The 24,496-nt window shown below is 45.2% G+C and overlaps 2 protein-coding genes across 3 annotated transcripts in view; one reads left to right on the forward strand and one right to left on the reverse strand.

Annotated features, from left to right (window-relative positions):
* Nucleotides 1–2,086, forward strand: part of UBE2Z (ubiquitin conjugating enzyme E2 Z) — a 70,312-nt gene extending 68,226 nt beyond the window's left edge. For both annotated transcript variants that reach the window (XM_029574008.1, XM_029574007.1), the window contains one exon: nt 14–2,086. In XM_029574008.1, coding sequence (XP_029429868.1) covers nt 14–62 — 49 coding nt within the window. In that variant the 3' untranslated portion in view covers nt 63–2,086. The remainder of the gene's footprint in view (nt 1–13) is intronic.
* Nucleotides 2,087–2,177: 91 nt separating this feature from the next.
* The window catches only part of SNF8 (SNF8 subunit of ESCRT-II), a 126,191-nt gene continuing 103,872 nt past the window's right edge, over nt 2,178–24,496 (reverse strand). The window contains 3 exon segments of the mRNA XM_029574009.1: nt 2,178–2,584; nt 2,715–2,789; nt 2,986–3,127. Of these exon segments, the coding sequence (XP_029429869.1) occupies nt 2,456–2,584; nt 2,715–2,789; nt 2,986–3,127 (346 nt within the window). The 3' untranslated portion in view covers nt 2,178–2,455.

The following is a 24,496-nucleotide window of genomic DNA, read 5'->3' on the forward strand; positions in this document are numbered from 1 at the left end:
GTTTCTGTTTCAGGACCCTTTTGGTGAAAAACGAGGTCACTTTGACTACCAGTCCTTATTGACTCGTTTACAATCAATTCGACAAAAGGTACAGGAGAAACACCGGCCTGAGAACTTGGAAATAGACACAGACACTAGTTCCTCTGAGACAGAGACAGATACACAAGGCAGCTGCCAACTGTAGATCTCCATTGAGGTCCTTCACCAGTCCAAGGATCAGCGCCTGTCGCATTCATGATGGTGAAGAAGAGGACTTCATCTTACGAAAAGGAAACTTTGTTTTAGGCTGTTTTTACTGATCCTGTGCTTTCCATCTGGGGCACTTTTGCATTCAGTGTATTCACAACATCTCAACAGAATTTGGTTTTGTTTGGAATAACAGGAGGAGATCTTCACCACCTTTGGTTTCTTAACCGTAGTGTAATTTGATTAAGTGCTGAACTGTAAAGGCCAATGTTGAAAGGAAGAATTGTGACTATGCTGAGTATGGTTTGGCCTAATGTAATAACATTTTGGTGCTGCAGAAGGCATCCACTGTTAGACCAAAGATGAGAACATTGCTATAATCTGCAGTACATGTAGTAGTGGGGGATGAACCTAGCTTAGTTCAGGGCTATAAAGCAGAAACAAAGCAAAACCTTTTTTTTTTCCCCCATCTGTGAGTATACCTAACACACTAAGATTTTTAAGGAAAATCACTGGCTCCTCCAAAAAGTACTTACAAGCAGAACAGTTATGTTTCTAATTTAGCTGTTTTAGGCCTCCTGCTGTAATAAATTAAAACTTTATGTGTAGGGGAAACTCTTCATTGCATGCATCATGCCACTTTCGGCTCTTAACATTTTTTTTGGTTAGCGTCAGAGATGGAACCAATTCAAATTACCACAGTGGGGTATGGTCCTTGGGGACAGTGCAATGAGTTTGCAGGAAAGCTGTACAGTGGGTGAGGTATGGATCAGAGCTTGAGGACTTTGTGTTAGAGCAGCTTAACAGTTTTATACTGCTGAAAGCAAACAGTTTGCATGGCCTTGACTTATCTTGCCCTCATACTGAATGAACATGGACTGCCCGGTTCTCTGTTATAAGTACTGGGGCTGATACGGACCTTAAATCTTTAGCAGAACCACATTTATTCTGTGTAGCTGGTGCTAGATAGCTACTGCCTTCCAGAGCATGGATTCTAATGTTGTTCAGCTTCTGGGATTAATCAAACTCCACACTGGCTGCTCTGTTGCTTACACTCCCACACCCAGAATAATGAACAAAGATTTCTGGTAACTTTTGTTTTTAAATAAGTTGGTTTTGTGGCTCAAACTAAAATGTTTCCACTTTGTTTTTGTTTTATTGACTGTATTTTTAAATGAATTATTTTCATTCTTAAGCTTTTATTGTATAATATGGACACCTTTGCCAGCTGTGTTTGTAAATAGCTTATGAAGCAGGGTCAGTATATTTGTAAATGCATGTGGGACTGTTAGACAATCCATAAGCCTTCCCCTCTTTCTACTATGAAAATCTGCTTTTGAGTTTTACATCCATTATTTGAGATTTGTTTTTCATAGGTCCAACAGACCATTAACTTCTGTGAGATAGTATTTGAAGGTGAGGCCTCAAGGAAGCAGCTGGAGAGACAAGTTGAATTTTAATTATTTCTTTCTAGTCTAACCATTCTATAGCAATTCATTGGTACTCATCAGTGCTAGATATGGTTTGGGCCTTAGCTCTCCCTTTCCTAAGCCCTGACAAATGTTTGTCCAACATTTCTCTATCATTCTGAGTTGTATGTGGCTTTCCCATTCATACATGGGAATAAGTTGTGGTAAGTCATTAGCTAATACTAGCACATGCCTTAAAGTTTATCCCATTGTCTCAGCTTGCATGCAATTTTTGCAAAGAACTTTTCTGACTGCTCCTACAGAATGTCTGTATCGGTGACAATCCATACAATCACAATAAATGCATATGTAGTGACAATGAAATTTGTCATAGTGATAGTTATAATCTGCCTAAAAGTCATAATATAAAAATGTTTCTATACAGTTGTACATAAATTAATTTTTTTGTGCAATAAAGTTTGTTTTTGGCAGATTGTAAAGAAATATGTACAGCTTGGAAGTTAAGAGTTGTCTTACTAATTAGGTAAGTGCAGACAAAGTTGTATGATATAGATTCAAAGATAGGGATGAAAAAAGTTTCCCTCAAGATTAATGAAACAGTTAATGTGAGTTTAGTTACATGCTTCCTTTTTACTAACAGCACTGGCTGGTGCAACATGATCCAGAGTCTTAGCAGAAAATAAGCCGAAATCCGTAGACACAGCTTCCATTATAGACAAACACGTAAGCTTATGGTCCTACTACTCTTCAGGCCCAAGCTGTATCATGCTGGATGGAGATGACCATTTTACACCAAGTCAACCCTCTTGGGTAAATCGTTTTTCTTGTCTGTGCATGCTTTAAGAAACAACTTCCTCAGCAGTGAGCTCCTGGGAGTAGAGGTCAGTGAAGAGAGCAGGTAGCCAATACTGGGACTCTCCCTCTGCTTGCAGATCAAGCCAGGCCAAACCTTCCTTCAGCAAATGTTCCTTTTAAAAGAAAGAGACAGGGAAGGTGTCTGAATGTAGCAGGCACTTTTCCAGGGCGGGGGCTGAAATTAATGGGTTCTCAGTTGCTCATTGAGAGGAAGGGACAGTATTTTTTGCAGGTTTTACATACCAGCACCTGATTGGCTCGTTCTGTCTCCCACTTTAAACAGGATTTGATTTCACTTACAGTTACGAACCCTTTTTTCTGCAATTAGGAAAATATTTTAATACCATAAAGCACACTAAGTACTGAATTTGATAGACTGTGGTATGGGAGAAGAGGGGTAACTGCTGTCCTTATGAAGATACGATGCAGCAGGCATTCCAGATATTATCAGTCAGACTTTTACTTTAAGAAATGTTCAAGGTTAACGTATCTACAATCAGATTCAGCCTCTTACCTCTGCCAGTTGCAGAACCACCGTGTGATCCATATTTAATTCTGCTGGCACTGACTGGATCAAGTACGTTCCACCAACAGGAATAATGCCAAATCCATTTCCTAGAACTTTTAGCTTTTTAATTGCTCGCATGAGATCATCGCTGGAGAGAGATTTGGAAAGGGTATTTTAACAACTATCTTAACAATGCTCTCTGCGCTTGAGTATAACATTTTAATACATCAGACTCTTCATGCTTGATGGTCAGACAGTCAATATTAGCAGATAATTTAAAAGCAAGTTTACTAACATTATCTGCCACCACTTAATAGATGAAAGAGAAATCTAAGGAAATAATCAGTCACACAAGGTTTCCCTGTATGTACCCAGATCAGTCTAGACTCCTGGATTTGCCTCCCTGCCAGCAGATGGAGACAGAGAAAGTTTCACAGACAGTATACATAACCCAGTGTGCCACCTGCAGCCCCTCAGTATTTCTCTATCTCCAGCAAATGGTAGATTGTGTAAAACATGCAGTCTAGAGAGAGAAAAAAAAAAAAGATTTAAAAGACAAATTTTCTGGATCCTCCAGGGGGTGGTGAGCACCTGGTGGAGCCATCCCCCTGGTTTGAGGCATACAAGCAGGGGGTTGGTGATCCTTGACAGCTCAGGCTTGATGTCCATGGGGTGGACATCTGGTGCTCCAGGTCCCTCATGTCCCATGACACAGCAACAGAACCTGCTGGCAGTTCTGCACTGCAAACCCTGTGGAGCAGGGAAGTATCTTTTTATACAGTTTGTCCTGGGCTGGGTTGTTAAAGTTTGGTGAAAGGAGACTGATATAGGCAGTGGTCTGGCTCTTTTCTGATATGTCATGCGGCCTGCACTCCTGGAACCAGAACCTCTGCACTAAAGGAAAGGATTGGTTTCTATGTATCTTTAGTTGTGCTCAGAGAGTAAAAATGCACCTTGCTATCTGTGAGGCTTGCAGTCTTATAGCAATTCAGTCCTCACTCTCTGTATCCGTGCTATTTAGATAGTTAAAGAGATTTGACTAACCAGCTTCTGCCCATGTTGGGACATCCCCTTGGCCTATGGTGTCTTGGGAGTGGAGGGGGAGGCGAGGCAAGGCAAGGCAATGGTCAGTTCTCCTCGCCCCCTTGTTCCTGAGGGCAGAAGCTTCCCAGAGAGAGAGAGAGAGCAAATTTGGGCCTATGGGCTCTAGTATAGATCCATCCTCCTCCTGAGTGGAATGTTTCCAGGGCCTTACAGACCTTTCTGCAGGGGCACCCAGCAAAGACAAAGCACCCTACTATATAGGGATCACATGCTCAGGCCTCCAATTTATCAGTCACAGTGAGCAAATGCCGCAGGGAGGCATTTGCTCACTGTTCAAACGGATGTGGATTATGCAACATCAGAGAATTCCAATGGGGAATTGGCTTTCTCACTTCTAGAAGAGGGAGAAATTGCATACAATTGAGAGCCGCTTCAAACTCAGCTCAGATGTTTACTTTTTTCACAGTCTTGCTGTGTCTGTTGGCTCAGACCCTGAACACGCTTAGTATGGCCAGAGGTAAATTTTAAGTTAAGCGACTTGTTTCTCCCCCACCCTGTATCCAACTCAAGAGATATTGGATTTAAAGAAGGTAAATGCGGCGGTCAAGGTTTCCCGTTTCCACATGGAAACTGAGATCCATCAGTGGTGGTTCGCAAGGGAGAGTTCTTGGCATATCTCACCTTGACAGAGGCGCATTTTCACATAGCCATCAGGCTGGAGAACCAGAGATTCCTGGGGTTCAAGGTCCTCAGGGAACATGTTTGATTTTGAGCCTTTCCCTTTGGCTGGCGACAACTTCACATACTTTCATCAAGGTGATGGTGGTTGCATTGCAAAAGGACGGTGTGTTGGTGCATCCATATCTGGCCAACTAGCTCATTCATGTGAAATCAGAGGACCTCTCTTGACATATCAGTACAAAAGGTACTGATACACTTGGAAGGTTCTAGGATGGGTGGAGAACCTAGCAACAAGCCATTTAGTCCTCTTTCAAACTCTGGAGTATCTGGGAGCTCAGTTTAAACACACTGGCTGAGAGAGTTTCTCAGAGAGATTGCTGAAATGTATTTTATTTATTTATTTATTTAAAACTCTTCTATGCCGTCGTTTAGTAGTGCACCATCACAACGGTTTACAGTTAGGCACAAATATGTGGTTTCTAAATTATCCATAGGGTGCCATTATTATATGGTTATATAGTTCAATAATATACTCTAAATGGGGAATGGGTGTGGTTACCATTTGATCAAACTGTCTAATTTAATATTGATTTGCAGTTTTTATATACCGACATTTGTTTAGTAACCTCACATCGGTTCACAGATAACAGAAACATTGCAGTTGTGCGAACTAGAACAAACATATGCAACAGTGCTTTACAAAAAACATTTACAATAATGAAACTTTACAATAAACTTGTTAATGAAAATATGCAACAGTGTTTTACAATAAAACTTATTTAACCGGGGGGGGTTAACAGTGGAAACAATAGAAGGGAAAAATCAAATAGCGGTACATAGCAAATTCTCGCTGAACTTATGTCTAAATAAATAGAATGAGTTTTATAAAACACAACTGGAAAAGAGAGAAGCTGGGCCTGAGAGAAATAAAACTTCTATCCTATGTCCAATTGAAATACAATAGATATGAGTAGTTGCCAATAAGACGATAGGTGTGGTGAGAGAGAACGGGGATGAGAAAATAACAAAAATAAGCAATTCTGCTTTTTCTTGGTGACTTTCTACTTTTTGTGTATGTTGTTATTCCGCTACCTCACTGTGAAATTCTTTTTTGAAGAGCCATGTTTTTAAGCCTTTTTTGAAGAGTTTTAATTCTTTCATTAGTCTTAATTCCAGTGGTAATGTGTTCTACAATAATGGTCCTGCTAAAGATAGTGCTCTCTCTCTAACTTGGGTCAACTTTGCTGTTTTGACTGAGGGTATGGTTAGCAGAGCTTTATTGACCGATCTGACACTTCTTTGTAATCGTATTGCGATGTTTAGCCAGTCAGAATTTATCATTTATTAGTTTATGAACTGTGCATAGTGTTTTAAATTGAACTCTCTGTTCTAGTGGGAGCCAGTGTAAATCTGCAAGTGTTTGGGTGATATGATCTCTTCTGCCTTTACCAGTAAGTTTTCTGGCAGCAGAGTACTGTAGTATTTGCAGTGGTCTGATAGTGTATGGTAATCCTAGGAAAAGTGTGTTACAGTAGTCCGTGCTGGCAAATATTAATGCTTATAGTACTGTATGAAAGTGTTCCTGATTTAATAAGGGTTTTAGTCTTCTAAGGACCATTAGTTTGGCGTAGCCTTCTCTTGCTTTTATTGATATGTGTTGCTTAAGGCTCAGTTCCGTGTCTATAATTACTCCTAGGTTTCTAGCTTTATCAGTTAACTCTACTGATGTCATTTTTAAGTCAGATGGGATTTTGAATTCTTTCAATGTTTTTTCGTTCAAGATGTATAAATTCTGTTTTTTCAATGTTGATTACTAGTTCCATTTGGTTTAATAGTTGTTTAATTATGTCTAGGTATAACATTGCAAAATTCAGTGTTTTTTCAATTGATTCTTCAACTGGTAGAATTAATTGAATGTCATCAGCATATATGTAGTGTATGATACCTAGCCCAGCCAGTAGGTGGCAGAGGGGGAGCATGTAAATGTTAGAGTCACTGAGAGTGCTGAACCCTGGGGGACTCCTGTCTTTAGTTTGATTTTGTCTGATAGTTTTTTATCTGTACCTGATAAGATCTATTGTTAAGGTAGGACGAAACAGGAGGCTTCATGCTCTATCAATCGCTTAGAGACTAGAGTGGTGCATTTTGTGTTGCTTGCCTGTCTGCCAAAGTTACACGGCTATGCAGTACAGATCCTATCAGACAATGTAACTACTGTGGATTACATCAACCATCAAGGTGGAACCAAGAATCGGGCAGTGGCTGGAGAGGCCTGGGAGTTTATTTTCTGGCAGAGTAGGAGTGGCTGGTATCTCACATGGTTAAAGTGAACAATGTTCAGGCGGATTTTCTGTCAGAGAAAGTTAGATCCCGGGGAATGGGAGCTGTCTGAGGCAGCAATGTGTCTCATCCTGCATGAGACTAAATACAAAATTGAATTTTCATGGGTAGAAATCCCTTGTGTGTTGGGGAAGACGATAGTGATAGGGGGTCCGTCCACCTGGTCAAGATGGTGAGATGGACAGTGAAATGCTAAGAGAAATTAGGGAAGCTAACCAAAGTGGTAGTGCAGTAATGGGAGACTTCAATTACCCCAATATTGACTGGGTAAATATCAATCGGGACAAGCTAGAGAGATAATGTTCCTGGATGGAATAAAGGATAGCTTTATGGAGCAATTGGTTCAGGAACAGACGAGAGAGGGAGCACAGTGGAGCACAGGACTTGGTGAGAGAGGTAATGGTGTTGGGGCCACTTGGCAATAGTGATCATAATATGATCAAATTTGATTTAATGACTGGAAGAGGAACAGTGTGCAAATCCAAGGCTCTCGTGCTAAACTTTCAAAAGGGAAACTTTGATAAAATGAGAAAATTGTTAGAAAAAAATTGAAAGGAGCAGCTACAAAAGTAAAAAAATGTCCAAGAGGCGTGGTCATTGTTAAAAAATACCATTCTAGAAGCACAGTCTAGATGTATTCCACACATTAGAAAGGTGGAAAGAAGGCAAAACGATTACCGGCATGGTTAAAAGGGGAGGTGAAAGAAGCTATTTTAGCTAAAAGATCTTCATTCAAAATTGGAAGAAGGATCCAACAGAAGAAAATAGGGTAAAGCATAAACATTGGCAAGTTAAATGTAAGACATTGATAAGACAGGCTAAGAGAGAATTTGAAAAGAAGTTGGCTGTAGAGGCAAAAACTCACAGTAAAAACTTTTTAAAATATATCCGAAGTGATGGGCCGGATTCATTTACTAAAGATGGTGGAAGTACCCAAATGGCTCTATTTATTACAAATGCTTCCGATCTGGTTAACTAACGCAGATGTTAATGCTATCCATAAAGCCTTTAGAAACTTTATTTGGAGGGGTCGGAAGGCGCGGTTGGCATTGAGATATCTTCCTTTAGCCAAAGAAGTGGGAGGTCCAGCTTGCCCGGATTTTCGGCAGTATAATTTGATGTGTATGTTACGTCATATCAGGGGACTGGGTACTGACTATTTTTCCCCCACCGCTTTTTTACAAGCTTGTCTGCAGGGATCTTCCCCAGGGATTTTGCTACAGTTAGACAATACACTTTTGCCCCTACAATGCAAACAATCTTTTTTGGTACAAATGGGAAGAAAGGCCTGGCTCCATCTCTGCAAACTCATGGGTACTTCCACTATCCATACTGCGTTTATGCCCATATGCTCCAATCCTCACTTTCTCCCGGGGACAGACCACATTGTCTTTCAGCAATGGGCTGGTAGGGGATTCATGCATATAATACAAATCTTACAACCAGACACGACTCATATCCGTAGTTTTCATGAACTTCAACAGCTGTTTGATATCCCATCCTGTGATTTTTTTGCTTTTTTACAACTACGCCATTATGTTCAAACCTTGGGCTTACAGGACTTATCGCCTACGATTAGGGCACAGCTGAGTAAGCTGTTGGGATTTCATGTAAAGATGAAAGTGTCTTGTACCATCTTTGCCAAACTTTGCAAACAGTTGTTGGGTATCAATGCCTTCGCGGACATTGCCGGACGTTGGACTGGTGTTGTAGGGATGCAGATCACCCCGGATATAGTTAAATTATATTTGAATAATATTCGGAGGATAACGGAAAATGCGAACCTTCGGGAGTTACAATTTAAGTTTATCTGGCAATTATATATTACTAAGAAAATGGCATATAGAATTGGGATCAGCGACTCACCCTTATGTCTGAAGTGTGGAGAGAGTAAGGGCGACTTTATTCACTGTTTTTGGTCCTGTGCAAAGTTGCAGGCATTTTGGACCCAAATTGCTGATTTTTGCAATACCTTATGGCGCAGTAACATACCAGTGCATCCGCAAATCTGGGTGATAGGCAGTGATTTAACTCCCTCTTTCCACTTTGACACCAAGGTTACCATTTTTGTCAACAAAGCGGGGCTCCTGGCCAAACAAGTCATATTAGCCAATTGGGTTTTGAAGAATCCTCCACAATTTAGACATTGGTTGAACAAAATGCTTAAATATGCAACTTTTGAGCAAATGACGGTGACGATGCAAACGCAACCAAAGAGAGACAAATTCATAGAGGTCTGGGGTCCTTTCCTTGATCATTCACATTCAACTTGTTCACTGGAAGACTTAGACAACTAGAGCATACACGACAGTTAGAGACACGGCTATACTTTCTCAATCATTCCTTTGCTGCCGGATGGGGGTGGGGGGGGAGGTTGTGTTAAACATGGTTCTGTTAGCATCTCAGCCTACTAGTGAGCACTTTCGTCAGCTCTCGATAGGGAGACACGCAGATACATTTCCTATGATCAGTTTTGGGCTCATATTTAATTGTTACTTGTGGTACTTACGGTATGAACAAGTACCAAGTTCTAAAGCTTGGGTATAACGGTATTATCATTGCGTTTCTCCATCCATACAGAGTGCCTTTGTTTCCATAATTGTATTTTTGCTCTTTTATTGTGAGCACTGTACATGTTTATATGCGAACCATGTTTATATGGGATTGTTTGTTCTAATGTTCTCTTAAACCAAAAACTCAATCAAAAAATATAAAATTAAAAAAAAATATATCCGAAGCAGAAAGCCTGCGAGGGAGTCAGTTGGACCGTTAAATGATTGAGGGGTTAAAGGGGCACTTAGAGAAGATAAGGCCATCGCGGAAAGATTAAATGATTTCTTTGCTTCGGTGTTTACTGAAGAGGATGTTGGGGAGGTACCCGTAATGGAGAAGGTTTTCATGGGTAATGATTCAGATGGACTGAATCAAATCACAGTGAACCTAGAAGATGTGATAAGCCTGATTGACAAACTGAAGAGTAGTAAATCACCTGGACGGGATGGTATACACCCCAGAGTTCTGAAGGAACTAAAAAATGAAATTTCAGACCTATTAGTAAAAATTTGTAATCTATCGTTAAAATCATCCAGTGTAGCTGAAGACTGGAGGATAGCAAATGTAACCCCAATATTTAAAAAGGGCTCCAGGGGCGATCCGGGAAACTACAGACTGGTTAGCCTGACTTCAGTGCCAGGAAAAATAGTGGAAAGTGTTCTAAACATCAAAACCACAGAACATATAGAAGGACATGGTTTAATGGAACAAAGTCAGCATGGCTTTTACCCAGGGCAAGTCTTGCCTTATAAATCTGCTTCACTTTTTTGAAGGAGTTAATAAATACGTGGATAAAGGTGAACCGGTAGATGTAGTATACTTGGATTTTCAGAAGGCGTTTGACAAAGTTCCTCATGAGAGGCTTCTAGGAAAAGTAAAAAGTCATTGGATAGGTGGTGATGTCCTTTCGTGGATTGCAAACTGGCTAAAAGACAGGAAACAGAGTGTAGGATTAAATGGACAATGGAGTGCCTCAGGGATCTGTATTGGGACCCTTACTTTTCAATATATTTATAAATGATCTGGAAAGAAATACGACGAGTGAGAATCAAATTTGCAGATGACACAAAATTGTTCAGAGTAGTGAAATCACAAGCAGATTGTGATAAATTGCAGGAAGACCTTGTGAGACTGGAAAATTGGGCATCCACATAGCAGATGAAATTTAATGTGGATAAGTACAAGGTGATGCATATAGGTAAAAATAACCCATGCTATAATTACACAATGTTGGGTTCCATATTAGGTGCTACAATCCAAGAAAGAGATCTAGGCGTCAATGGATAACACATTGAAATCGTCAGTTCAGTGTGCTCGGCAGTCAAAAAAGCAAACAATATTGGGAATTATTAGAAAGGGAATGGTGAATAAAACGGAAAATGTCATAATGCCTCTGTATCGCTCCATGGTGAGACCACACCTTGAATACTGTGTATAATTCTGTTCGCCGCATCTCAAAAAAGATATAATTGCGATGGAGAAGGTACAGAGAAGGGCTACCAAAATAAGGGGAATGGAACAGCTCCCCTTTGAGGAAAGACTAAAGAGGTTAGACTTTTCAGCTTGGAGAAGAGACGGCTGAGAGGGGATATGGTAGAGATGTTTAAAATTATGAGAGGTCTAGAACGGGTAGATGTGAATCTGTTATTTTGATATCTCTGATGAGCGGCGGTATATAAAAACCAATAAATAAATAAAATAAAAATTTACTCTTTCGGATAGTAGAAAGACTAGGGGGCACTCCATGAAGTTAGCATGGGGCACATTTAAAACTAATCAGAGAAAGTTCTTTTTTACTCAACGCACAATTAAACTCTGGCATTTGTTGCCAGAGGATGTGGTTAGTGCAGTTAGTATAGCGGTGTTTAAAAAACGATTCTATGAGTTCTTGGAGGAGAAGTCCATTACCTGCTATTAAGCTCACTTAGAGAATGGCCACTGCCATTAGCAATGGTAACATGGAATAGACTTAGTTTTTGGGTACTTGCCAGGTTCTTATGGCCTGGATTGGCCACTGTTGGAAACAGGATGCTGGTCTTGATGGACCCTTGGTCTGACCAAGTATGGCATTTTCTTATGTTGATGTACATATGAATTTGGAGGACCTTCTGTCTGCTGTTATCGGAATGCAGCCTGAGCCTGTTCAGGCTATGGTTGTCATATTTTGGCTTTTCTACAGAAAGGTTCTGGTCAAGGGACTGGCCTTTAACTCTGAGTGTCCACGTAATGACATTGGGTTGTCTCTGTGGTAAGGTGCATGTGTCCACACCTCTGGATGTTATATGGTTCCTTCAGGGAGCTAAGAATTTGCATCCTCTGATGTGGAACATTTGTCCGTTGTGGAATCTGAATCTAGTCCTTAGAGGATTGTGTGAGGTTCGGTTTGAACCATTAAAGAAAGCTTCGGTTAAGGACTTGACTCTTAAAGTGTTAATTTTTGTTCTGAAATACCACAGATCAGTCCAGACTCCTCATATTGCCTCTCTTCCAGCAGATGGAGACAGAGTTGCACTGGCATATAACCCGGAGTGCCACCTGCCAGTCCCTCAGTATTGACCTGTACCCAAGCCAAGATTTGCTACATAACAATCCTACTGCAATGCTAGCAAAGGCCCACAAACGAGCTAGGGGAAAAAAATGTAAAACCCCGCTTTAAAAGAAAACTTTCATAACTCCAAACCAGAAGAACAAACTTTTAATCTTAAACAGTACTGAAGCTTATATACAATATCACTATGACAGAAGTACGAGTGGATTCTCCCCCACACAGAGGCAGGACTCTGGACTGATCTGTGATATTCCAGGAACGAAAATTAGCAGGTAAAAACCAATTTTCCTTTCCTGTTCATACATGGATCAGTCCAGATGCCTGGGATGTACCCAAGCTTCCCGAATTAGGATGGAACTGGGAGAGTCCCGCTTGATGAACACTCTCACCAAAGCCTGTAGGCTCTGGGGACATTTAAACGACAACGTTTAGTGAAAGTGTGCAACAACTTCCAGGAAGCTGCCCGACAAATTGCTTGTGGTGACACCAGCTGCCACTTGTTCCATGACGTCGCCTGAGATCGAACCGAATGTACCTTCAATCCTTCCGGGACTGGATGCCCCTTTCAGATAAGAATATAAGAAATTGCCATGCTGGGACAGACCAAGGGTCCATCAAGCCCAGCATCCTGTTTCCAACAGAGGCCAAAAACCAGGTCACAAGAACCTGGCAATTACCCAAACACTAAGAAGAACCCATGCTACTGATGCAATTAATAGCAGGGGCTATTCCCTAAGTATAATTCATTAATAGCCATTAATGGACTTCTGCTCCAAGAACTTATCCAAATGTTTTTTGAACCCAGCTACACTAACTGCACTAACTACCTTCTCTGGCAACAAATTCCAGAGCTTTATTGTGCGTTGAGTGAAAAAGAATTTTCTCCGATTAGTCTTAAATGTGTTACTTGCTAACTTCATGGAATGCCCCCTAGTCCTTCTATTATTCGAAAGTGTGAATAACCGAGTCACATCTACTCGTTCAAGACCTCTCATGATCTTAAAGACCTCTATCATATCCCCCCTCAGCCGTCTCTTCTCCAAGCTGAACAGCCCTAACCTTCAGCCTTTCCTCATAGGGGAGCTTATTGCCTCTTTCAACCATCTTACTCTCGTGGACTTTGAAAGCCTTCTGTCCTTTCCTAGGACCGCTCCATAGCATAAAAAGATGGTCCGACACTGAAACTATTGGTGACTGAGGAAATGCAACAAAGCCCTCATAACATCCAAACACTGTAATCCTCTAGCATGCGGAAATGACACATCCAAATCCGGAAAGGCTGGGAGTTCCATGGTATGATTCAAATGGAAAGCAGACAACCTTTGGGATAAAGGAAGGCACCATCCTCAAAGATATCCAGGAATCCTGAGATTTTCAGAAATACCACTTTCAAGATGATATCCTTTACTGTTGCTCTTCTCAAAAGGAGCTACATAAAACCCTCGAAGTACTAGATTAAGGTTCCATAAGGGACATATTTTCTGCCCAGGACGCACGTAGATGCTTTGCCCCTCGGAGGAAACAAACCACATCTGGGTGAGTAGCCAACGACACTCCATACACCTTGCCCCATAAACAGCCCAAGGCCTTAACCTGAACCTTAAGAGAGTTAAAAGTCAAGCCTTTAACCAAACCTTTCTGTAAAAAGATCAAAATGAGAGCCTTCGAGGTCTGCATTGTGAGTATTCCTTGACCTGTGAACCAGGACTCAAAGACCTTCCAAACTCAAAGACTTCCACTTCATTGTCACGTTTCTAGCTTGCCACAAGGTGTAATGACATCCTCCCGATATCCTTTTTCTCTCAAATGCCTCTTCTCAAAGCCAAGCTTCGAGAGAGAAGCGATCCACCCATGCTGCAAAGATTGGACAAAGCACACTCATCAAATGTGCAAGCTGCAGCAGACCATCCACCACCAGGTTTGACAAGGTCTGCGAACCATGAGTGCCTCGGCCATTCTGGCACCACTAGAATCATCTCCCAAGGATGATTTTCTATTCGCAGTATCAGTTTCACCACCAGGGACCACGGGGGGAGAGAGAAACGCGTAAAGAAGACTCCCTCGAGGCCATGATAAAGTAGAGCATCTATGCCCTCTGCTGCGTGCTCTCATTTGCGACTGAAGAAGCAAGGCGCCTTGGCATTCTTCTGCGAAACCACCACGTCCATGCGAGGAGAACCCTACCAGTGACCTATCAGAGCCATCACCTCGTCTGACAACTCCCACTCCCTGGGATCCAGCTTCTGGTGACTGAAAAAATCCACTTGCACATTATCCACCCCAGCAATGTGAGACACTGCTGCCCAAAAAAAGAACTCCTGAGTTTCCACGACTACTACTTGGCTCCTGGTTCCCCTTTGACGGTTCATATAAGCCACAGTGGTCGCTTTGTCTGACAGAATGCGCAACGAGCGACCACTCAACAGTGGCGTCTCCAAACAATTGAGAGAGCAAAACTTCTCTTCCTCGGACCTTTGCTCCTGAGTCGACTGATTCTGGCATACTGCTCCCTAGTCAGAAAAAATGGCATAGGTGATAACTACCACCCTGCTCGGAACTTCCAAGTTTACTCTGCGTCTCAATTGTTCTTGACTAAGCCACTATGAAAGACTGGACCTGGCAAGCTCCACAAGTGACAAAGGAAGATAAAACTGCTCCAACAAATGATCCCATCGAGAAAGAAGAGACCTCTGCAGAGGCCTCATGTGCAAAAGCCCAAGGAACCAGCTCCAATGCAGAGGCCATGGAGAACATAAGAAATTGCCATGCTGGGTCAGACCAAGGGTCCATCAAGCCCAGCATCCTGTTTCCAAGAGGCCAAACTAGGCAAGTACGCAAACACTAAGAAGATCCCATGCTACTGATGCCAGTAATAGCAGAGGCCCAACATCTGCAGATAATCCCAGAAAAGAAGGTACAGAAAAGGGCAACCAAAATGATAAAGTGAATGGAACAGCTCCCCTATGAGGAAAGACTAAAAAGGTTAGGACGTTTCAGCTTGGAGAAGAGACGGCTAAGGGGGATATTATTATTATTTATTAACTTTTCTATACCGATATTAGTGGGGACATCATATCAGTTTACATAAATATAGAGTGGAAAATTACATAGAGCAGGGTAATAGGGAGGGATCATAAAGGAACTAGTAGATCAATGATATGAAACATAGAAATGACGGCAGAAGAAGACAGAATGGCCCATCCAGTCTGCCCAGCAAGCCTCACACATTTTTTCTCTCATTCTTATCTGTTTCTCTTAGCTCCTTGTTCTATTCCCCTTCCACCCCCACCATTAATGTAGAGAGCAGTGATGGAGCTGCATCCAAGTGAAATATCTAGCTTGATTTGTTAGGGGTAGTAGGGGCAGTAACCGCCGCGATAAGCAAGCTACACCCATGCTTATTTGTTTTACCTAGACTATGTTGTACAGCCCTTGTTGGTTTTTTTTTCTTCTCCCCTGCCGTTGAAGCAGAGAGCCATGCTGGATATGCATTGAAAGTGAAGTATCAGGCACATTTGGTTTGGGGTAGTAACCGCCGTAACAAGCCAGCTACTCCTCGCTTTGTGATTGCGAATCCTTTTTTTCTTCACCCCTGTCGTTGAAGCTATGCAGGATATGCGTGAAGCATCAGGTTTTTGTTTTTGTTTTTGTTTTTTTTTCCCCTGCCGTTGAAGCAGAGAGCTATGCTGGAAATGCGTGATGTATCAGTCTTTCTCCCATGCCGATGAAGCAGAGAACCATGCTGGATATGCATGGAAAGTGAAGTATCAGGCACATTTGGTTTGGGGTAGTAACCGCCGTAACAAGCCAGCTACTCCCCGCTTTTTGAGTGCGAACCCTTTTTCTTCTCCCTTGCTGTTGTAGCAGAGAGCTCTGCTGGATGTGTGAAGTATCAGTTATTCTTCTCCCCTGTCATTGAAGCAGAGAGCTATGCTGTATATGCATTGAAAGTGAAGTATCAGGCATATTTGGTTTGGGGTAGTAACCGCCGTAACAAGCCAGCTACTCCCCTCTTTGTGAGTGCAAATCCTTTTTCCATTACCTCTTGCTGTTGAAGCTTTGAGCGATGTAGGAGTCACAGTAAGCATGTGTATGTTTATTTAATAAGGGTATTGTGTCAATAGCCATCATTCTGGCGAGTCACCCACTCTTCATTGGCGGCCTCTTGACTTTATGGATCCGCAGTGTTTATCCCACGCCCCTTTGAAGTCTTTCACAAGTTCTGGTCTTCACCACTTCCTCCGGAAGGGCATTCCAGGCATCCACCACCCTCTCCGTGAAGAAATACTTCCTGACACTGGTTCTGAATCTTCCTCCCTGGAGCCTCAATCGTGACCCCTGGTTCTGCTGATTATTTTCCTACGGAAGAGGTTGTCGTTGTTTTTGGATCATTAAAACCTTTCAAGTATCTGAAAGTCTGTATCATATCACCTCTGCTCCTCCTTTCCTCCAGGGTGTACATATTTAGATTCTTCAATCTCTCCTCGTACGTCATCCGATGAAGATCCTCCACCTTCCTGGTCGCCCTTCTCTGTACCGCTTCCATCTTGTCTTTGTCTTTTTGTAGATACGGTCTCCAGAACTGAACACAGTACTCCAGGTGAGGCCTCACCAAGGACCTGTACAAGGGAATAATCACTTCCCTTTTCTTACTCGATATTCCTCTCTCTCTATGCAGCCCAGCATTCTTCTGGCTTTGCTATCGCCTTGTCGCATTGTTTCGCTGTCTTCACATCATTAGACACTATCACCCCAAGGTCCCTCTCCTGCTCCGTGCACATCAGCCTTTCCCCCCCCCATCGAGTACAGTTCATTCGGATTTCCCACTCCCCATATGCATGACTTTGCACTTCTTGGCATTGAATCTCAGCTGCCATATATTTGACCACTCTTCCAGTTTCCTTAGATCCCGTCTCATTCTCTCCACTCCTTCTGGCGTGTCCACTTCTGTTGCAGGATCTTAGTGTCATCCGCAAAAAGACAAACCTTACCTTCTATCCCGTCCGCAATGTCGCTCACAAAGATATTGAACAGGACCGGTCCCAACACCGATCCTTGTGGTACACCCACTTAAAACCGCTCTCTCTTCAGAGAAGGCTCCATTTACCATCACACATTGTCTTCTGTCCGTCAACCAATTTGCAATCCAGGTCACCACCTCGGCACTCACTCCCAAGCTTCTCGTTTTATTCACCAGTCTCCTGTGCGGAACCGTATCAAAAGCTTTGCTGAAATCCAAGTAGATGACATCTAGTGCTCTTCCTCGATCCAATTCCTTGGTTACCCAGTCAAAAAGTCAATCAAATTTGTCTGACAGGATCTTCCCCTGGTGAATCCATGCTGCCTCTGGTCCATCAATTCTCCAGACTGTAGATAGTTCACTATTCTCTCTTTCAGCAGTGACTCCATTAGTTTTCCCACCACCGAAGTGAGGCTAACCGGTCTGTAGTTGCCTGCCTCTTCCCTGTTCCCACTCTTGTGAAGCGGGGACCACCACCGCTCTTCTCCAATCACTCGGCACCACCTCCCGTTTCTAGGGATCTATTGAACAGGTCACACAGCGGACCCGCCAGAACATCTCTGAGCTCCCCTCAATATCCTTGGATGAATCCCATCAGGCCCCATGGCTGTGGGCTGCTCGTGAGCAACTGAGAGCCAATAACAGTTAACATAAAAATGTAACTTATGTGACCAAGACTTTGTACAAGTGTTCAGTAGGTACTAGCAAGGGGGAGGGGGATAAGGGGGGAGGGGGGGTATTATTGCGGGTAGGCTTGTTTGAAGAGCCAGGTTTTTAAGTTGGCTCTGAATTTAGAGGTGCAGGTCTCGAGCCGGAGGTTGGGGGGTAAAGAGTTCCAGAGTGTAGGTCCAGCAATAGAGAGGGCTCGATCCCTTGTGGAGGTGAGGTGTGCCTTTTTTTTTTTTAGTGAGGGCACGTGGAGGGTCCCATTGTTGGAGGCTCTGGTGGATTTGTTAGACCGTATGGGGCGGAAGGGCTCGTCAAGCCAGTTTGATTCTGGGTGTGTGTGGCTTTGTGGATCAAGGTTAGGGTTTTATATAAGATACGAGAGGGGCTCGGGAGCCAATGCAAATTTTTAAGGATGAGCGTGATATGGTCATATTTGCGGGCGTTAGAGATAGTTCTCGCTACTACATTCTGCAGCATTTGGAGATGATAGGGGTGTTTAAAATCATGAGAGGTCTAGAACGAGTTAATGTGAATCAGTTATTTACTCTTTCGGATAATAGACTAGGGGGCACTCCATGAAGTTAGCATGTGGCACATTTAAAACTAATCGTAGAAAGTTCTTTTTTCACTCAACGCACAATAAACTCCGAAATTTGTTGCCAGAGGATGGGCTAGTGCAGCTGTGTTTAAAAAAAGGATTGGATAAGTTCTTGGAGGAGAAGTCCATTACCTGCTATTAATTAAGTTGACTGAGAAAATAGCCACTGCTATTACTAGCAACAGTAGCATGGAATAGACTTAGTTGTTGGGTACTTGCCAGGTTCTTATGGCCTGGATTGGCCACTGTTGGAAACAGGATGCTGGGCTTGATGGACCCTTGGTCTGACCCAGTATGGCATGTTCTTATGTTCTTACCTGGGACCCCAACGCCTGCAACAGCCTGCGAAACCTGCTTCTTGCAGTTTGAGAATAGGACTTTCAGTAAGAAAAAACATTCCCCAATCTGGTGTTGAAGCATGCTCCCAAGAACTTCAGAACGTGCAACATGGTGAGATGACTTGTTGCCAGACTTCACACCCAGCCCAGAGACTCAATTGCTGTATCGCTTAAGCCACTGCTTGAGTATGGAGATTGACTCATGTCGGCCAGTCGGACAATCGACCAGATATGGATGTACCAAGATACCAGCTTTGCTGAGCGTCGCTGCCCCGCCACCACCACCACCACTATCATCTTGACAAATGGGATGAGGCACAGTTGCCAGAATGAACAGCAGGGCACAAACTGAAAGTGGTTCCTGAGAACCATGAAGCGTAGAAATCGCGAAGATGTGGGGAAATGTTGAGATTACTTACCTGATAATCTCCTTTTCCTTAGTGTAGACAGATGGACTCAGAACGAATGGGATAGTATCCGCGTGCTAGCAGTTGGAGACTGATCTGACGTCAGCACGGGTATATATATCCCCACAGGAAGCATAGCAACTTAGTAATCTTCCTTGCAAAAGCTGTTATGGATGTGTGTACTGACGCTCAGTGAAAAGTGAAACAGGATTCCCCTGACCGATTGATAGTAGCTGGAGGACCGCCAGCATTCACAACCGGAAGGCGTTGACACTGGTATAGTGTACGCTTCTATGTAAACAAAATGACATTGCTTAACTTGAATCGGGTGAAACCCATGTTACACAGGCAGCTGGGCGGGGATGCTGAGTCCATCTGTCTACACTAAGGAAAAGGAGATTATCAGGTAAGTAATCTCAACATTTCCTGGCGTGTAGCCAGATGGACGCAGAACGAATGGGATGTACAAAAGCTTTACTCCCAGCCTGGGCGGAGGGCTGCCCTGAGGGACCCATGAAGTTACCGCCCCTCGCAAATGCTGAGTCCTCCCTGGCCTGGACATCCAGACGGTATAGAACCTGGAGAAGGTATGGAGGGAGGACCCACGTCGCCGCTTTACAGATTCTGCAGGCGACAGCATCCTGGATTCTGCCCAAGATGCCGCTTGTGCTCTGGTAGAATGAGCCTTGACTTGTAGAGGCAGAGACTTTCCCGGCCTCCACATAAGCTGCTCTGATAACTTCTTTAATCCCAGCGGGCGATGGTGGGCCGCGAGGCCGCTTCACCTTGCTTCCTCCCATGTGCAGGACGAACAGATGGTCCGTCTTTCGTACTTCTTGTGTCACTTCCCGATATCTGGGCAGCAATCTGCCAATGTCGAGATGGCGTAATAAACGCCCTTCTTGCAGATTTCTCAAACCTGCCGTGGTAGGCAAAGATATGGTTTGGTTAAGATGAAACTGTGAAACCACTTTAGGTAGAAAGGAGGGAACCGTACGAAGATGGATAGCTTCAGGAGTGATTCTGAGAAAGGGATCACGGCAGGACAGTGCTTGTAGCTCTGAGATGCGGCGTGCCGAACATACCGCCAATAGGAACACCATCTTCAAGGTTAGAGAACGGAGAGACAGTCCCCGAAGGGGTCTGAAGGTGGATCCCGCGAGGAAATCCAAAACAAGATTGAGGTTCCATAAGGGCACCGGCCACTTTAGTGGCCGAATATGCTTGACTCCTTGCAGGAAGCGAGAAACATCTGGGTGCTTGGCGATGGGCTAGCAAGACAGCGCAGCCACCTGAACTTTGATGGAGCTGAGGGAGAGACCCTTCTGAAGTCCATCCTGCAGGAAATCCAACACAATAGGGATTGTGGTCGCATGTGGATTGGTGCCGTGAGTGTCGCACCATGCTTCAAATACTCTCCAGATCCTTACGTAGGTGAGGGACGTGGAAAACGTACGAGCTCGGAGGAGTGTATCTATCACGGGCTCTGAGTAACCTCTCAATGGCCAGCCCTCTCAATGGCCAGACCGTAAGAGAGAATTGAGCTGGATCCTCGTGGAGGATGGGACCTTGACGTAGAAGGTCCCGGAGAGGAGGCAGGGGAAGAGGCTCCCCTGCCAGTAGTCTTCTCATGTCTGCGTACCAGGGTCTTCTTGGCCAGTCTGGTGCCACTAGAAGAACTAGGCCCCGGTGTTTCTGAATCTTGTGGATGATGGCGCCCAGCAGAGGCCACGGAGGAAAGGCGTATAGCAGAGTCCCTGGAGGCCACGGCTGGACCAGGGCATCGATTCCGTGTGAGAACGGGTCGCGCTTGCGGCTGAAGTATCTGGGTACTTTAGCATTGGACTTGTCCGCCAGTAAATCCATGTCCGGAATCCCCCAGTGATCCACAATCATCTGGAAGGCTGTGGGTGACAGCTGCCACTCTCCCGGATTTAGGCTTTCTCTGCTGAGGAAGTCTGCTGTGGCATTGTCCTTCCCAGCAATGTGGACGGCGGAGATGTCCTGAAGATTCGCCTCTGCCCAAGCCATCAGTGGGGCGATCTCCAGAGATACTTGTCTGCTTCTGGTTCCGCCCTGACGGTTGATGTATGCCACCCGTGGTGGCGTTGTCGGACATCACTCTGACTGCTCTGTTCTTCAGTCTGTGAGCAAATCGAAGGCATGCCAATCGGACTGCCCGGGCCTCTAGACGGTTGATGTTCCACGCTGACTCTTCTCTGTTCCACCGCCCTTGTGCGGTGAGTTCTTTGCAGTGTGCTCCCCAGCCGCTCAGGCTGGCATCTGTGGTGAGCAAAGTCCACGTGGGTGATGACATCTTCGACCCCCTGCTCATGTGGTTGGACTGCAATCACCACCGCAACTGGGTCCGCACTCTGGCTGGCAGATGAAGGCGCATGGAATAGTTCCGTAGACGGGGGCTCCAGTGAGAGAGCAGGGAGTGTTGTAGAGGTCTCATATGGGCCCTCGCCCAAGGTACCACTTCCAGGGTGGATGCCATGAGACCAAGAACCTGCAGATAATCCCAGGCTATGGGCCAACTGGCTCCCATCAAATACTGGATACGCTGCTGAAGTTTCAACTTTCTCTTGGTAGTGAGACTGACTGTGTCTGCCTGGGTGTCGAACTGTACTCCCAGGTATTCCAGTGACTGGGAAGGCTGTAGGCAGCTCTTGCTGAGGTTGATTACCCAGCCCAAGCTTTCCAGAAGGGCAATTACTCTGTTGGTTGTCCGAAGGCTCTCCTTTCGAGATTTCGCCCTGATCAGCCAGTCGTCTAGGTAGGGATGGACCAGAATTCCTTCCCGCCTGAGTGCCGCTGCTACCACTACGACCACCTTGGTGAATGTCCGTGGTGACGTGGCCAACCCGAAGGGCAGAGCCCGAAACTGGAAGTGGCGTCCTAGAACCTTGAAGCGTAGGTAGCGCTGATGATCCGGATGGATCGGGATATGCAGGTATGCCTCTGACAGGTCTAATGCCGTGAGGAATTCTCCTGGCTGTACTGCAGCCTTGACGGAGCGGAGAGTCTCCGTGCGAAACCTTGGTACCTGTAAGTATCGATTGACTGACTTGAGGTCCAGCACAGGCCGAAAGGTGCCCCCTTTCTTGGTTACCCATGAATAAATGGAATAGTGTCCAGAATTCACTTCCCAGGCAGGTACTGAGATGATGGCTTTCAAGGACAGGAGCCTCGCCAGGGTAGCTTCCAATGCTGCCTTCTTGTGTATGGGACATGAAGATTCCACAAACTTGTCCGGAGGGAGATGATGAAAGTCCAGATAATATCCCTCCCGGATAATGGCGAGGACCCAACTGGTCCGACGTGATCTTGACCCATCTGGGGTGAAGAGGGTTAACCTGCCCCCTATGGCTCCGTTCCCCAGATGAAATCGGCGGATTCTCATTGAGAGGTGCGGGCCGGGACCCGAGCCCGGTCCTCTCCCCTCTTGCGCTGCTTGGTCCGAAAGGACTGATTCCTGGCCTGAGGACGTAGTGCCTGGTAGCGACCCCTGTAAGGAACAAAGCGCTGTGAACTCCTGCCCCTGGAGGGCCTTGGAAAGGCGCGCTGGCCCCTTCTGAACCGATCTTCCGGCAGTCTAGGCACTGGAGAGGTACCCCATGTGCTGGCCAGTTTATCAAGGTCGCTGCCAAATAGGAAAGAGCCCTTAAAGGGCAATCTGGTGAGGCGTGTCTTTGAAGGCGCATCAGCTGACCATCTCCGGATCCAGAGCTGCCTCCTGGCGGCTACGGAGGATGAGATCCCCTTAGCTGTTGTCCGGACCAGGTCTGATGCAGCATCCGTGAGGAATGAAAGAGCTGACTCCATGTCAGCTGCTGGAGCGTTGTTCCTAACTTGTGACAAACAGGCACGCGTCACCACTGTGCAGCAGGTCGCGATCCGCAAAGATAGAGCTGCCACCTCAAAGGTCTGTTGCAGAATGGCGTCCAGTCGCCGGTCATGAGGCTCCTTGAGGGCCGTCCCCCCTTCAACTGAAATGGTAGCGCGCTTGATCACAGCGCTAATCAAGGCGTCCACCTGAGGGCATGCCAACAGGTCCTGGATAGCCGGTGCCAATGGGTACATGCCCGTCAGGGCCCGGCCCCCTTTGAAGGAAGCCGCTGGTGCCGCCCATTCTAAATCTATCAGTTGTTGTGCTGCTTGCAAGAATGGAAAATGGCAGGCTGTAGGACGAAGACCTTCCAGCAGGGGGTTCTGCGCAGAGGGTACCGTAGCGCTGGGACCTGTAATATCCAACTCCGCCAGACACTGAGACACCAGGTCGGAGAGATCCTCCTTAGGGAAGAATCGCCTCATGGTTCTATATGGCTCAATCCCTGGGGGAAGTTCCCCCTCGTCCAGGAGTTCGGACTCGTCCGGTGACACCTCCTGGTCTGATTGATCTGGACTGTCCAGCGGCGGGAGGTCCCGCTCACGATAAGGGCATGAGGGTCCAGGAACAGGATCCGCAGGAGCCGGTTCCTGCGGTGGCTGCAACTGCGGCGGCTGCCGCTGCGGTGGCCACAGCGGCAGCCGCAGGAACCACAGGGCCTGGACGGGAAGCCGTTTGCATCTGTACAAAGGCATGAATCCCCTTAAAGAGATCCACCCAGGAAATTGAAGCAGCCTCTAATCGCCGGGGTACAAGATCCCCCGGGATTCTCGATTGGTCGAGACTGCCCGCTAAATCCGGGGTAGCCCCTGGGGAACTGTCAGCAAATCGTGGCTGAGACCGGTCCTGGCCCGAGGGTCCCACGGCCTCCTCACATTGGGCACATAGGGAGTCTGGCTCTTCACTGTGTGTGGCTCTAAGCTGGCATTCAGAGAGGCCAAGGGCTTTAATGCCTGAGGCAGGCGGCGCCGCTGCTGAAGACGCTGCTGCATTCTGATCCATTGAAAAGTATGCGCTGAATGCTTAATACAAGAGGCGCACAATAATTATAATATGCGGCAGCAATATGCGCTTAATACAACAGGCGCGCAATAATAATAATATGCGGCAGCAATATGCGCTTAATCCAACAGGCGCACAATAATAATAACAAGCGGCAGCAATATGTGCAATATGTTCTCAGCAATAGGCGGCCATGAAAACAGCTCAATTGTATGCAATATGCACTCAGCAATATGCAGTTAGCAATACACGCTCTATGGCTTTCAATAGGCTCTCAGCAATAAGCGGTCAGTAATACACGCTCAATGGCATTCAATAGGCTCTCAGCAAAAAGCGGTTAGCAATACACGCTTAATGGCATTCAATAGGCTCTCAACAATAAGCAGTTAGCAATACACGCTCAGTGGCATTCAATATGCTCTCAG

The sequence above is a fragment of the Rhinatrema bivittatum genome, chromosome 12, assembly GCF_901001135.1.
Source record: "Rhinatrema bivittatum chromosome 12, aRhiBiv1.1, whole genome shotgun sequence".
Taxonomy (NCBI): domain Eukaryota; kingdom Metazoa; phylum Chordata; class Amphibia; order Gymnophiona; family Rhinatrematidae; genus Rhinatrema; species Rhinatrema bivittatum.